Below are 14581 nucleotides of genomic sequence, written 5' to 3'. Positions count from 1 at the left end.
GTATTTTTTGCTCAGCGCCTAGAGCACAGTGAGAACAGGCTTTCTTTCACTTTGCAACTATTGCGCGACGATATTACATATTTTAAATACTGCATTTTTATTCTTATTTGATACGGGAGCGGTACAATCTTTCTACTACTGGATAAAAGCATAAATGGGGTTTGTGTTGTTCCCAACTGTCAAACTTGCGCGTCAGTGCACTAGCCGCAAACCCCTTGAACCAACCGTTCTCACACGCACTGCTGTCAAAACTAATCAAAAGCTGTCATGTGCGCTCTCTGATGTAATCAATTGCGGTGAGATTAAAACCATCTCAATAAATTTCCGAACGAAGAACGAGCTTGACGTGCGGGCCAGGACGGTGTTTGGTGAAAATTTGTGCACTCGTGGTTATACATCGTGCGTGCAGAAGGGCTGTGATAAAATCGTGCCGTAAATGCAGCTTGCTGCTAAATTCTCTCTCGTAACTTCCATCTTCTATTCACGAAGGTATCGTTCCTTCCCCGGTATCTTCGAGAAGGTATATTCTTCCCGTACCGAGCTTATGCTGGAATCGATTTTAATTCAATTAAGACAAAGCAAGCTGTGCGATACTGAAAGGCAAAACGGCTACGTACGAGCGTGCTTAATCGTTGGCAAACCTTGCTAGTGCGAAGTTCACCAGTAGAACGGAAGTCGGAAGCATACTGCATACATACATAACACCCGGTGAACGTAGAATACGGCCTTCTCTGGTATCTGGGTAGCACACGCTGGCCCAGACCGTGGAACCAGAACCCTTTCCGGACGGTGTTATCGTGCTGAGCCGCAGAAACATGAAGAAACGTAGCAGTCCGCCACCGTCGACGGCGGACGGTGGCATTGGCAGTGAAACGCTACTGCATGCCTCGCAGCACACGATGGCGGTCAATGAGTTTAAGTTCATTAACGAGCGCCCGGTGGACGATATCTCGCTGAACTTCTTCTACAAACCACACACGATCACGCTGCTGGCCGTTTCGATATTTGGCGTGATGTATTTTGCCTTCGTCCGGTAAGTAGTGTGTTTACGCGATATATATTCGGCACCTTTCCTTTTCGTAGCTTTGCCACTGTTGCCACACATCCACCGTCCCCTAACGCATAATTTTCACCGCAATAATCTGTCCCTGCAGGCGTACGGGAAGTACGGGCATAATTTAATTTTGCTTTGCTTTGCGCTAGAATGTGGTGTACTTTGAACACTAGACCGAGGTACAATGGTTAGTAAAGTGAAGTGAAATATGCGAGTTGTAGCAGCAAAAAATATTAAACCATGTTAGGTAATCGCAACGTGCTCGCTGTCTATTAGAAACGCGCATCGGTGGCTTAGCTTTGCAAAAAAAAAATTAATAACGCGTAGCTGCTAAAAAGTGACGAAAAATCATGTTCATCAAGATAATCTCGAATTGGCATCGCAACTAACTGTCCCTTTTTGCTTATTTTTACAAAACACATTTGTCTACATATTTTTTAGTAATCAGTCCGATATACAGGAGAACATTTGGGCCGGCATGCTGTGCGTCATATTCTTCTTCCTGATCATCTCCGTGCTTGCGTTCCCGAACGGACCGTTCACTCGGCCCCATCCGGTGGTCTGGCGAATGCTATTCGGGCTGTCGGTGCTCTACCTAATGCTGCTACAGTTTCTAATGTTCCAGGATTATAAGTCCATCATGGGGATTTTCTACTGGTTCGATCCGAAGCTGAGAGATTTCCATATCGACATGGAAAAGGTATGTTACCGGTGGGCTGCATCATGTGAAGAAATTAAATTTTGTATTAAATAAACTATTCTTCCGTTTCAGCAATACGCCGCCAACTGCTCTGATATGTCGTTCGAACGCATCTGGTCCCACGTGGATGTGTTTGCCTGGGGCCACTTTTTGGGGTGGGCCTTTAAAGCCGTCCTAATTCGTCACATGGGCATTTTGTGGGCCATCTCGGTGATGTGGGAAATCACGGAAATTACGTTCGCGCATCTGCTGCCCAACTTTGCCGAATGCTGGTGGGATGCACTGATTCTGGATGTGCTGGTCTGCAATGGGTTCGGTATTTGGTGCGGGCTGAAGATCTGTAAGCTGCTGGAAATGCGCGAATACAAATGGGCCAGTATACGGGACATCTCGTCCACCACCGGCAAGCTGAAACGAGCGGTATTGCAATTCACTCCCGAAAGTTGGGCACCCGTGCGATGGCTCGATCCGAAATGTACCTATATGCGATTCTTCGCCGTCTGTCAGTTGGTTTTGCTCTGGCAGGTAAGATTTCATCTATACACGAGAATCTCTAACCATTCTAACGATCTATGCACTATATATCTATTTATTTTAGCTAACCGAGCTTAATACTTTCTTCTTGAAACACATTTTTGAAATGCCACCTTCACATCCGGTCGTCATTGCGCGGCTAGTGTTTGTCGGTCTGTTTACGGCGCCCTCGGTGCGGCAGTACTATATTTATGTGACGGACACGCGGTGCAAGCGATTGGGTACACAATGCTGGGTTTACATTGCCATTCTCGTGTCGGAGGCCATTCTGTGCATAAAAAATGGCAAGGAGTTGTTTGAGCGCACCCAGGTGAAGAATATTGTCGTATGGCTAATCATACAGGCGGTACTCTCGGTACTCTTTGTCTACGGTTGCATGCTGTGGCACAGATACGTTGCGGTAACTATTGCAATAATCTAACGATCGTTAATGGTTCCTTAACAAATGTTTTTTTTTGTTCTCAATATTCTAGGAAGACGATTCCAGAGATGGATCTCCGGTGAAACAAATGAATCGAACGTTCAAGGACTCTGCCATCGTATCCGGTGATTCGAAAGGTACGTAGTTGTGTTGTATTTATTCACTTTTTCTCGCTCACACCATTCTCGCATTATCAAAGTCCAGCTGACGCTCGGATCGATTTCGGTTTTTAATCACCCCATATACATTGCGATTATTGTTTACTTCTCTGCGTGAGTATGATTGCTATGCGGAACTTCTTCGGGACGCATGCAACTGTCTGGTCGGGCGGTGTAGTGCCTTATCGACCTGCTAGACTTACCGGATTCGTAATCGTGTCGTCCGATAAGCGCTACTGGACGCTCCTCACGAGCACCAAATATAACCCCAGCGCCAAATCAAGGCTTATCTCGGGGGTGATACTCTCTTTCACTCATCGGGGCATTCTAATATTGTCACGCCACCGGGTACGATCCTTATCATGTCTCTCATGCGATTGGCTATAGCAACCTTCGGCAAGCACGTGTCGTTACTTCGTCTAGAAAAGAGCAAATGTGGTCCGACTCACACACGGTCTCCCCAAAGCGGGGTGATGCAATATATAACTGAGCCCGCTGATGGAACCAAGGTGCACATTGTTTCCATCCATTACTGCCGCATCATTCAATGCCAATATAACGATATCTCGCTGCACAATATCTTCAACCCACTTTTCTTTGTTCCCGCCAATACGAAGGACCGGAATATTACGTGCATCCAATGTTTGTGGCGCATGCCCGTGGAAAGCTGAAAGTGGTCGACATAAACAGCCCCAGCTATGATATCAAAATCAAAATAGTCTGAAGCTGCTGATATGGCATCCGATGCTCGCTGCAACATTCGCCAAACCATAATTGTGCATAACACAAACGCTATACGAAAAAAACCGATCCAGTATTGCGATGTGATGTTAGATTAATAATAAGGGTCGCTTAAGATAGGCTAGGGGGCAAAAAGCGATTTCTCTTTTGCGCACTTTGCGGCTGATCAGGGTTTCATCCGGTTGTATGCGTTCTATTCGCTGTTCCATAGTGTGATATATGTGCCAATACCGCTACCATGTTTGCCTGCTTGTTTTAAGCTGATTTCCGATTCTACTTTCAGCCTCCGTTAGCTGGCAGTTAATGTTTTATGTTGTTTTGTTTTGCTTCTTTCGTTCTTTGTGCCGGTGGTTTATTTAATGCGCCAAAGGTTGTTTATTACTAGATCTGTTATTATTTTTTTCCGCTATTGCTTACTGTTTATCCTCTGTAAAACAGCATTAACTTTTAAAAGACTTAACGAAATTTTATTGCTACGTATTAATCGAACTGATATTGTTGTTTTCAAGATAATTAATTTGTGTACAACCGCAATTTGTAGTATTATTCACAACTGTGACAAAAATTAAAGTTTAGCCTCTAATGCATTTAGTCTATGGTTTCTTGTGGGTCCCACCAAATGAAGTATTCAATTAGGTAGGTGACAGCTTGGAAAGATTTATACAATATCATGAATTTGGTTTCACTCAGTTGTTAGGATATTTCCAGACGTAGTACTTATTCAAGAACCATAACAAGAAATTCATTTCTGTTTCGGTTTTGACATTTCGGACAATCATTGATTATACTGAAATCAATATGTTCCAAATGGATTGCTTTCCGTATTACCCTATGAGCAACGTGGATAGTCAATCAACTGTCGCTTAGAACGACATTGCTCTTCAACCCGGTCAGGTCTGGTACGTTGCCAGAAATATTGTTCTTCGGAAGGCCTTGTTCTGTTGATTAGCATATCCAGACATAAAATCGGACACCGACTTGCTGTGGGGTTGAATAGGGTCATTTTTTTTTATTCAAATTCCTTTTTGAAGTTGCTAAAATTGAATCTAATAATCGCCCATGGGCAGTGTATAAAACACACGGAATGGTTTTCATTGCTGTGCCTTACAAAATCGCCTGCGAAGAATGAATCGCGTGCGCGGTAGAGTGTATAATTTACGGCCGAAATGGAGCTTATCGCTTGTAGTTCCCACAAATAGAAAAGCGTTAGAAATTTTCACCCGACACGCGTTTCCGATACCAAGGTGATCAGGGGTTTCCTTGTATTTCGCGTTCCTCTGAAATAGAAATCGTATATAGGCCCAATAAAACTGATCGAAATGCCATTCGTTTGGTGGAAATATGTTTCATTTTATGATATTTATATTATTTTTCTTTATTTGTTAATTGAAAAATTATCTACAATTAGCATTTTGTTTGATAATTTGATAATTGACAGTATGTTAAAGTAAAACAATGTTGAAATTTCCATGTGAAATAATTGTTATTGCATAAATGTACATCCATAAATGGAGATTTTATTTCCAAAATAGGAAAAAAATCTATTTAAATTTCTTGCAGAACATCTTTGAATTAGGTGTGCAAACATAATTTTCAATAATTCATTTTCTTATATCGAATACAAATATTTTGTTTTTTTTTTGTTATTATATTTATTTAGTTAAGAAACCAAAAATCAAAAATAAAAATCAAATCACCAGCAGTAACACGTGGACTACTATAAAATTTACATTCCGGGCAACCGCCGTACGGCACCAACAGACAGCATAACAGCCCGTCAGTTTGCGCATCGCTAATGCAGCATGTCGTCGCGCGACCGCTATGGGCGGAGCAGTGCGTGTGGAAGTTAATAAAAGGGTGCTTGCTTTGTTACGCTTGTATGGCACATCCGTGCGGCACCGAGCTGGTTGAGTCCAGCCAGGTTGTCCGTTCCGGTGGGGTATGGCTATCAAGACATATCCAGCACGTAATTTTTGTCCACGGAAGGCAGTTGACTCGCACTAATTGCGTCGACGCCTTCGACCAAAGGCGACCGACGACCGACCCTTCCAACGTTTCAGCCTAACGGGGGGGAATCGTTACCGTTGTGTTGTGCCTTTATTAGAAGTGTATCTGCTTGCTACGAATTGGCGTTTTGGTTTATATCTATTCTATTCCTTTTCTTTTCTCGTTTTTTTTCTTCCCTACTATAGGATACAAAGGTGGTTCCTCCTCGGCAAAAAGCTCGCCCCAAACTACGCCTACCAAAAAAGCCCGATCTCAACAGGGGAACAATGTTTCTCTCGGCGCAACCGGCAAATCGGTCCGCGAACACCTTGAATAGATTTTCCTAGGTACAAAACACTAGCGCACACACACAGACACAGTTGGCCACAAGTTAGCTTTCTTAGACTTGATCCATTTCTCGACATGTACCAGATTGCACTGTTTGTTTGATCCTCTTTACCACGAGCGCTGTAACACACAAGCTTTTTCCAGCACAAGCACTACCATATTTGCCACCTATTTCTATTCTAAACTAGTGCAGCAGTGTGTGTGTGTGTGTGGGGGGGAGCAATGGCATCTGTAATGTGCGTACTTCCTTGGTCCTTGAAAATATAGACGCTTCTTCGTACCAAATACAGTTTGACGCGTGGGAGCACTGTCCCATGCTCGGCAATGCGAGTAAAATGTTTCTTCCCGCCCCTACAAATTCACGCCTCTAGACAGCCAGCAGGCACTTGAATACTCTACAATATTGCTGCTTAATGTTAGTTTCCTTTGTGTTTTTAGTTATGCGTTATGTTTCGTTATGTTTGAAAAATCAAATGCTTCGCGCGCGTTTCCATTTGCACTAGGTAAACAATGCAACATTGTTGCCCGCGTAACCGTGCAAAGCTTTTATAGGCCGTAGTTAGTAATCAGCACATTGTTGCATCCTTATTAAGTGCGTGTTGTATCTTTACTTTTTTTGTGGAGTTTTAACTAACAAAAACAAAACAAAAATCCACGTCGACTGCACATACATATGGCATGGAGCCGAGCAAAAGGCTGATCGAATTATGTAGCAAACAACGTAGAGTTATAGCTAGGTTAATTGACGAAAGAGAGAGAGAGAGAGAGAGAGGGAGCGAGAGATTGTGTGTTGTACTGTACTGCGTGATCGTGATGGGATGGGTGGTGTTAGACTAGTTAATGAAATGCCATCCAACGTGTATCAATACCGCAATACCTATTTTACCGACAAAGGATGCTGATAGAAACTGAAAAGACCAGACAGATGCGTAAACAGATATACTGATGCGGTGTACAAATTGTTTTGCAAGTAATTAATTGTAATAAAAGAATCAAGACTTAAGAAGAGCGACGCATCATCATGTGGATCACGAGGATCGCGATAAAACGATGGTTGGATGGTAGATAGTGCAAGGATATCTGCTGAACAGTAGATTTATATTCCAACAAGCTTCCGATTTTTTTTAATAATATAGGCACAAATTGTAAAAATGCCAGTAAACAGAAATAAGAGTTGGTTAAACATGTTCTCTCCTGTTGCGGAGCTCTTGCTAGGAATGCTTCATTGTAATCCATTAGATCAAGTCTTCGCCTTTCTCTACTTTTCGACTGGTACGATTCTTACATATCTCTAAATGAAAAACAGCAACAAAAGACATAAAGAAAAAAGCAATTAAAATAGTATCTAACTTTAATTTCATTTCAACACCAAGCAAAACCACACACTAACCTGGTGTACTATTACGTCTTAACGGCTTCGTATCGCTTCCTTTTCTTCGTCAAGAAGTTCGCTCAATATCTCACTGGAAAAAAGGTCAGTTGACAGAGCAGGTAGGAAGTAACAAGATCTCTCCTTCGTTTGCTGCCGAGCTGTACCAACTCCCCGTTACGTCGTAGATAAAAATCTCTCTAGTCAATAAGTTTGCAACAAGAAGAAGGGTGGAACGCCTTGCTCCACTTTCTCCATAAATATTACTAAGCTAGTTTGTAGCGACTTTTTACTAATCAAGCGTTACGTGCCCTCTCCCCTGCGATAACACACGGTGGTGATGAAGCGTTACGATGTGTGATGAGAGATTCTGAGATCTTTTGCGTGCTCTGGCGAAACAGTCGCATCCGCTTCCGCTACATTTGTACGATTAATAGGGGAGGGCGTAGGGAATTAGTCACCACCCCACCTTCGACAGGTGTGCGTATGTAACGTGTGTAACGCTTGCTCGTAAAACACCGAAAACCAAGAATGTTAGTTGTAGGTAGATTTTTTTGTTAAAAATAAAATCGCATGTTACTCTGTACCTATATAGAGTGGAAAGTATCTTACTGCTACGATTAGTTTTGGACAGTGTGGTCTGGACCTATGGCAGAAAGGATGCCACCGTAATGCGAATAAATAAACCAAAAATTATTGACAAAAAATAAAACATGCGACAAACGTAGGTTAAGATACAATAATTACAATGGAAACTCGTTGCGATTGCAATTACGTTGTGTAAATGGTTACTTTTTGTTTGTTTTACAAAAATAATGAAAGGAAAATTGCAAAAAATATATATTTAAAAGAATAGAATTCACAATGGTATTGGTAACGTTACTGCAAACATGATGACAATTTGGTGCTCGCGAGCTCTGGTTCTGCAAGAACGTTTGTAGAGCCTACCACATGATCTGAGGTTCACATGGTCTAACTTAGCTAAGGAATTCCTTTTTCTCGAGGGTCCATTTAATTATTGCTAATTCCAAGAGACTGACGAGGTAATGCTCATTAACATTCCAGTATTTGCATATTATCTTCAGAAAGTGAGTGAAAGTTGACCTCGTTGACTAGAAGTTCCTTCCCAACGTGTCTGTGACAGAGAGGTAACACGGTTGGGAACGTGTTGAATCCAGTCCAGAAGACCATACTGCGTAATCTGGTGGTCATCTAATGTATCCAGCTTTCCAATCTGGAAGTGGAGTTATCCTCAACAACTTGCGAGGATATCATAAAGCCAGCTATTGAAAGATTTTTGATTTGGAAAACTTAAAATAGACGTCTTGTCCAATTTTTTTTAGCGTCTATTGCTTTGTACTTGTTTGAGGTTTAGCAGCATACTTTATTACTTGCTTATACGACGATTCAGCAGCAGAACTCGTCAGCCAATTCGAACGCTTCAACACTATCACTCCATCTCCACGTGTACCACGCCTGCTCTGTCTAACTAGACTGACCTAAAAAGACTTTACGGACTAAGTCGTCTGGTTTCATTCATTCACATGACCAATATATGATTGTGCTCCAGGATTCTGACCAACATCCTTGCAAGTCTAACCCGCTGTACGACAGAGAGTTTCGTCATTATAGCGTCTTCTCTATTGCCCTTCCACACATGCGGGACCGAAGATCCTTCTGAGCATCTTTCTCTCGAACGCGGCTATGAGGGTTTCGTCAGTTTTGGACAAAACCCATGTTTCAGAGGCGTATGTGGGTAATGGAACTTCTATATAGTGCCAGTTTCGGTCAGGTCGCAGACAGGTGTTTTGAGTGGAGAAGTTGCCTCAGACTGTAAATAGATCGATTGGCAACCAGCAACCTAGCCCGTATCTCAACCTCAAGGTCGTTGTCGGTGCTGAGCTTCCTGGCTTGTGACGTTGGTCATTCCCATTCCTACTAGTCTGGTAAGTTTGGCCGGGATTCCAAAAGATTCCTCATTGCGTCGTAAAGTTTTATTCTGGCAATGCTAGGTTTAGTAGTGCATCTGAGTAATTCGACGATGCTTTAATATGCTAAATCCTCGCTAGTATAATAGTACTAGTTCAATAAACAGGTGTCCAAAGAAAGTGGTCATAAACGATAGATTTTCATTACCTACAAATGCTTAACTCCATTGGAAGTGTGATTGTTTCAATGACGACTCCTGTAGACGATTTTTCTGCAGTAGAATATAGAGGTACCTTGAAGTATTTTCGGCAAGACTTCACTAACAAAGATTTACCATCTAACTTCTGAATATATAGTGTCTGAATTTATTTTAATTTACTACTTCTTCTACTAACATGAAAAACTCCTTAAACGTTACGAAACATCCCATAACGCACACACCAAACGCACGCTGGCGCTGGAAGTAATATAACCTCACAAAACTCGAGCCCCAGATGTTTCTCTGTTTCATGGCCAACGATAACCACACGAAAAAAGGCTAACAGAACGTCAGTTCCCGCGCTTAATCGATTGGTTCGAAGCTGCGTCCCATGACGTCATCGTAATGCAATTGGAAAGTAATCAATTGCGACGATTTATCCTTATCGGACGCGTGCCAGCCATCGGTCGTTCAATGGATGCAAGCAGCAGGTCCTTTTCCTTACTTTTTGTTACATTACTCACACCCCATCACTTTACACTGTTCGACCGTGTTGCGGTGAGTTTGGCGGTTGTGGCATTTCACATGCTGTTCCCACAACGCATCGTCGCCGGCGCAGGCCGCCATCAGTGGGGCAACTTATCAATGAAGTTCCTGCCTCGGAGTGGGATCCACGCTCCGGTTTCGATTTATTCGTACGATACAATTCGTACAAGTGAAGTGTGAAATTGAAGTTTAAATGTAATTTTTCAAGCTTCCTAATTCGGAATGGTTTTAGTTGTTTTTTTTCCTCCCCAAAGCGTACAGTTTGCTATAAAAGCTGGCTGTTGCTGCTGAGGACACCATCAGTTTCAGTTGGTTCGCACCAGCACCAGTTGGTATAGGTCGTTTGTACAGTTGAAGTTAACCTACCAGTGGCTCACAGTAAAGTTGGTTGTGTTATTGCGCTTGCAAGTGTCAGTCAGTGATGGCTACCGGATACGTTAGGATGGCCAAAAAGGGAACCATTTTCATGGTAGTTTGTATCGGGCTGGTGGCCAGCGTGCAGAGTGTAGCTTCGCTGGCACAAGAACGTCGCAACCTGGCGGCGGAAGCCTGTACAGACGATGTCGGCGAAAGGCAACACTATTCGGACCGGAGGATCGATCGCTTGGATCAAGATCAGGAGCAACGGCTACTGCTGTTCAATCGGCTGGATAGACATCGCGACGTGGAGGATCGGCGCGAAAAGGTGGACCACCGTGGATTTGATCGACTGGTAGACGTATCTCGCCAAGAACGGTCAGCTCGCAGTGACACCGATCGTGCTCCGATCACCCGAGAACGTCGTGAAGAGGAGGTAGTGTTATCTAGGCGTACGAATGAGCGGCGTGAAAATCGGCTCGAGGAACGTGCAGATAATCGTCGAGAGATCCGCTTGGAAGACCGCCGGGACGAGCGTTTGCGGGACCGAGAACAACGCCAAGTAGAGCGTCGTCAGGAAGATCGTCGTATTACCGATCGACGCCAAGATAGGCAAGAAGAGCGCCGAGAAGAATCCCGAGAGGGCCGTCGGGAAGATCGCCGAGAAGTTTCCCTGGAGGACCGTCGGGAAGATTCCCGAGAGGACCGTCGGGAAGATCGCCGAGAAGATCTCCGAGTTGACCATCGTGATGGACAACGACAGGAAGGCCGAGCAGATCTGCGTGAAGGACGTCAAGAAGATTCCCGAGAGGACCGTCGGGAAGATCGCCGCGAAGATTCCCGAGAGGATCGTCGGGAAGGACGTCAGGCAGATTCCCGAGAGGACCGTCGGGAAGATCGCCGCGAAGATTCCCGAGAGGACCGTCGGGAAGATCGTCGAGAAGATTCCCGAGAGGACCGTCGGGAAGATTCTCGAGAGGACCGTCGGGAAGATCGCCGAGAAGATTCCCGAGAGGACCGTCGGGAAGATCTCCGAGTTAACCTTCGAGATGGACGACGACAGGAACATGGAGAGGAGCGGCAGGAAACTCGCCGTGAAGAAAACCGAGACAATAACCGAGATGAACGGCGTCAGGAACGACGAGAGGATCTTCGAGAAGATCGTCGAGAAGATCTTCGTGACGGTAACCGAGTCGAACGACGACAGGAACGTCGAGAGGATCTTGAAAGACGCCTTGAAGATTCCCGAGAATATCGGCGAGAAAATCGCCGTGATCTTCGCGATGATAACCGAGACGAACGACGAGAGAATGTACGAGAGGATCGCCGTGAAGTTCTTCGAGATGATAACCGAAATGAACGTCGGCAGGAACTGGACCGGCAGGAAGACCAGCGTCGAGAGCAACGAGAGGATCGCCGTGACGAACACCTTGAAGATCGCCGTGACGAACACCTTGAAGATCGCCGTGACGAACGCCTTGAAGATCGCCGTGAAAACAACCGAGAGGAACGTCGCGAGAACTTTTTGGAGAACCGACGAGCAGCTCGTTTAGAAGAATCTCCCGAGGAACGCCTTTCGGACCGTAGAGAACGTGCTGTGGAAAGACGCGTAGCTGCAGCAGAGCGTCGCATCAGGGAGGAACGTCGTGAAAATAGTCGCCGTGAGCCAGAAACACGTCGAACTGCTGAACGTCGTGAAACTGCTCGCAGGGAACGCACTGAGGACGAGCCACGTAGAATGGAACGCAGAGAGACTAGCGAAATGAAATCAGAACGCCGATTCGAACGTGCGGAACGTCGTTTGGAAGAAGATCTCCGTCAGCACGTTGCCCATCGGGAAGTCGAAGGGCGTCGCAATGTTCGCGAGTTGAACCATTTTACCGACCGCTACTACCAAGGTGATGAGAAATTGGTCGCCTTCCAGCAGGAAAACGCTTTCCTATATCAGCTGATCCAAACCGCAGCACTGGTGGGCGTTGCTGGATACTGGCTGCTTAAAGGATCCGGTGCTGCGGATCTGAAGCAGCAACCCAACTCGATGGTGGCCGCCGTCCGGAAGCTTCTTGGGGTCGAACAAAAGTAAGGTAAATAATCTCTATTCGCTAGCATTCTATTATCCAGTGCATTTTAGACGTCAATGGTAGATGTGTAACCCTGAAAAAAGGGCAGGCAAATGAGGAGATACGCAGTCACCCACACACAAGCTTAACAGACAGTACAAACAACCAAACAAAGCTATATAACCTAATAATAGATCGATGTACTTATTACACTTATCCAGGTCAACCATCTGTTTCCGAGAGGTAACATCGTATGAGTTTTTGTAAGTTGGAACAAACCATTAATTAAACATCGGAGCAGCAGAACCAAAATGGTAGAGCCGTAGTGTACAATATAACACACACAGACACAATGTAGAGCAAAAACATCAGGAACATGCGTGGGATAGTGAGCGGGAACGATTTGTGTAGTACACGTTAAGTATTTGGTTTTATGTTCCACGACCCCTGACTGTACCCATAGCAATATCATCAAAATTATATACTTTAGAAACCACTATGATGGAACCAAAGTGACATCTAAAACCACAAATGCTGATGAATAATAATGGAAATATCGCTCCAAATGCGGCCTCTTCTGCTTGTAGTAAACCTGGGTAAGGATGTAGCTTTACACTGTGCACATGCACGGTGTGGAAGAGCATAGTAGTAGTAGGTGTGTATAACACACAGCATCCAATCCATATGTAACCGTTGAGCAGCGCCCGACAAAGACGACGTACAACGACAACGGGGCAGGATATTGTGGAACGACGACAACGGCGATCCTAAAGAAATGTCTAGTTATCCATGCGTAGCATGTTTTATTCACGGCTTCCCAAGCTGTAGTAATCGTAACGAAAGCTGTTCTGCTTTTAAAAACAACGCAACCACATTATTTACTACCGACACGCAAAGGAGATAACAATAAAACATAAATATCCTTGTGCAGCAAAAACAGTGTCGTGCATAATTAGCTGCAGGTGGCCATATATATGCAAGCAAATGAGAAATGTCCTCCTCAGTGCAATAACAGACGTTGTAAAGAAAGAAGAAAAAAGGAGTAAAAATAAAAAAGTCCATCTGTTTCCGCCCGGGTTCGAACCGGGGACCTTCTGCGTGTGAAGCAGACGTGATAACCACTACACTACGGAAACAAGAGTAACAGGGCATCGCTCAAACTGCTACTTAAACGCATGGACAGAACTTTTAACGTGGGCCACTTTCCAGAACATCATCTATTTAGGAATTTATACAATTGTTTACATTACATCTACAACCTCTCCGTTCTAATAAACTTATAGAAAAGTATTCTGTTTCACCATATGAAAGCAGAACATACGGTTCTTGTTCTTGCGCATGGGTTAAGATGGACTGTGGGATACGACTCGCGTGTTCTTTTTTAATTGAGACCCAAGTAATAGCGAGAACTTTGTGATCTACCGAAACAAATAAGAAATTGGATCACAGGAACAGATATTTCGGGGGTGACATTTTTACATCCAATCCTCTAAAAGATTTCCACATTTCAACCCTCACTCAAGAAGGTATCTGCGATGCAAAAAGAATGTTTGACAACACTGGATTGGGGCTATCCTTTTGTGATGTTGTCATGTTCGAAGTATGGGTCAAGTTCATCTTGAAGAATATTCAACCAAGCTGTATCCTTCAAGTCGAACCTTTTTTGTTTTGTTTCCATATTTCGTTGGTGGGTAGTACACAACTTACACCCCTTCCATTATATACTATCATCGTGAATAACATGGATTTGCCAATATCTACTAAAAAACTAGTTTTTCATGTGTTCGGATATTGTTTACCAACACAAATAAAAGCAAACAAACGAACAACAATTTCACATCCAGAAGCTTGTTCTGTTTTGTCAAAACACTTTAAATGTGTACAAATTTCAGCAACAAACGTATGGTATAACATTTATTTTTAACCAAACCACTACACATGTAACACCGTAAGTGTTTTTGTTTTGCTACAGTTAATTTGCTGGTATTTTTATTCCGTATCAAATAGGTTGTTGTTATGTGTTGTTACTTGAAGTACACTTCAGTACTGCTTCTCCCTGCCGTACGGTCCTTACCGTACCTGGTGGTGTATTATTGTGCCGCGCGTATTTTCATAATTGTGTCTAACTTGTATAACTGGTATTTGTGGCAAATAATCTTCACCAACACACGGGGACGGG

At 43.9% G+C, this 14581-nt stretch overlaps 2 protein-coding genes and 2 non-coding genes across 4 annotated transcripts; 3 read left to right on the top strand and 1 right to left on the bottom strand.

The window, feature by feature from the left end:
- Positions 1-815: 815 nt before the first annotated feature.
- Positions 816-5931, top strand: LOC128707264 (phosphatidylserine synthase). The gene is made up of 6 exons (XM_053802216.1): positions 816-1033; positions 1496-1754; positions 1827-2279; positions 2353-2688; positions 2762-2846; positions 5801-5931. Exons 1-6 carry the CDS (start codon positions 816-818, stop codon positions 5929-5931), a joined length of 1482 nt encoding a protein of 493 aa, XP_053658191.1.
- LOC128710524 (U11 spliceosomal RNA) lies at positions 5459-5628 on the top strand. Its single transcript, XR_008409901.1, has one exon. It is a non-coding gene; the product is annotated as a U11 spliceosomal RNA (small nuclear RNA).
- A 4496-nt stretch (positions 5932-10427) lies between the features above and the next one.
- LOC128718442 (trichohyalin-like) lies at positions 10428-12425 on the top strand. The gene has a single exon (XM_053812067.1). The coding sequence runs from the start codon at positions 10428-10430 to the stop codon at positions 12423-12425; it is 1998 nt and encodes a 665-aa protein (XP_053668042.1).
- A 1040-nt stretch (positions 12426-13465) lies between these two features.
- On the bottom strand, positions 13466-13538 carry Trnav-cac (transfer RNA valine (anticodon CAC)). The gene has a single exon. It is a non-coding gene; the product is annotated as a tRNA-Val (tRNA).
- Positions 13539-14581: the final 1043 nt, after the last annotated feature.

The sequence above is a fragment of the Anopheles marshallii genome, chromosome 2 (genome assembly GCF_943734725.1).
Source record: "Anopheles marshallii chromosome 2, idAnoMarsDA_429_01, whole genome shotgun sequence".
Lineage (NCBI taxonomy): Eukaryota > Metazoa > Arthropoda > Insecta > Diptera > Culicidae > Anopheles > Anopheles marshallii.
Note: the sequence above shows the minus strand (reverse complement) of the source record. Positions and strands in the feature narration are given on the sequence as shown.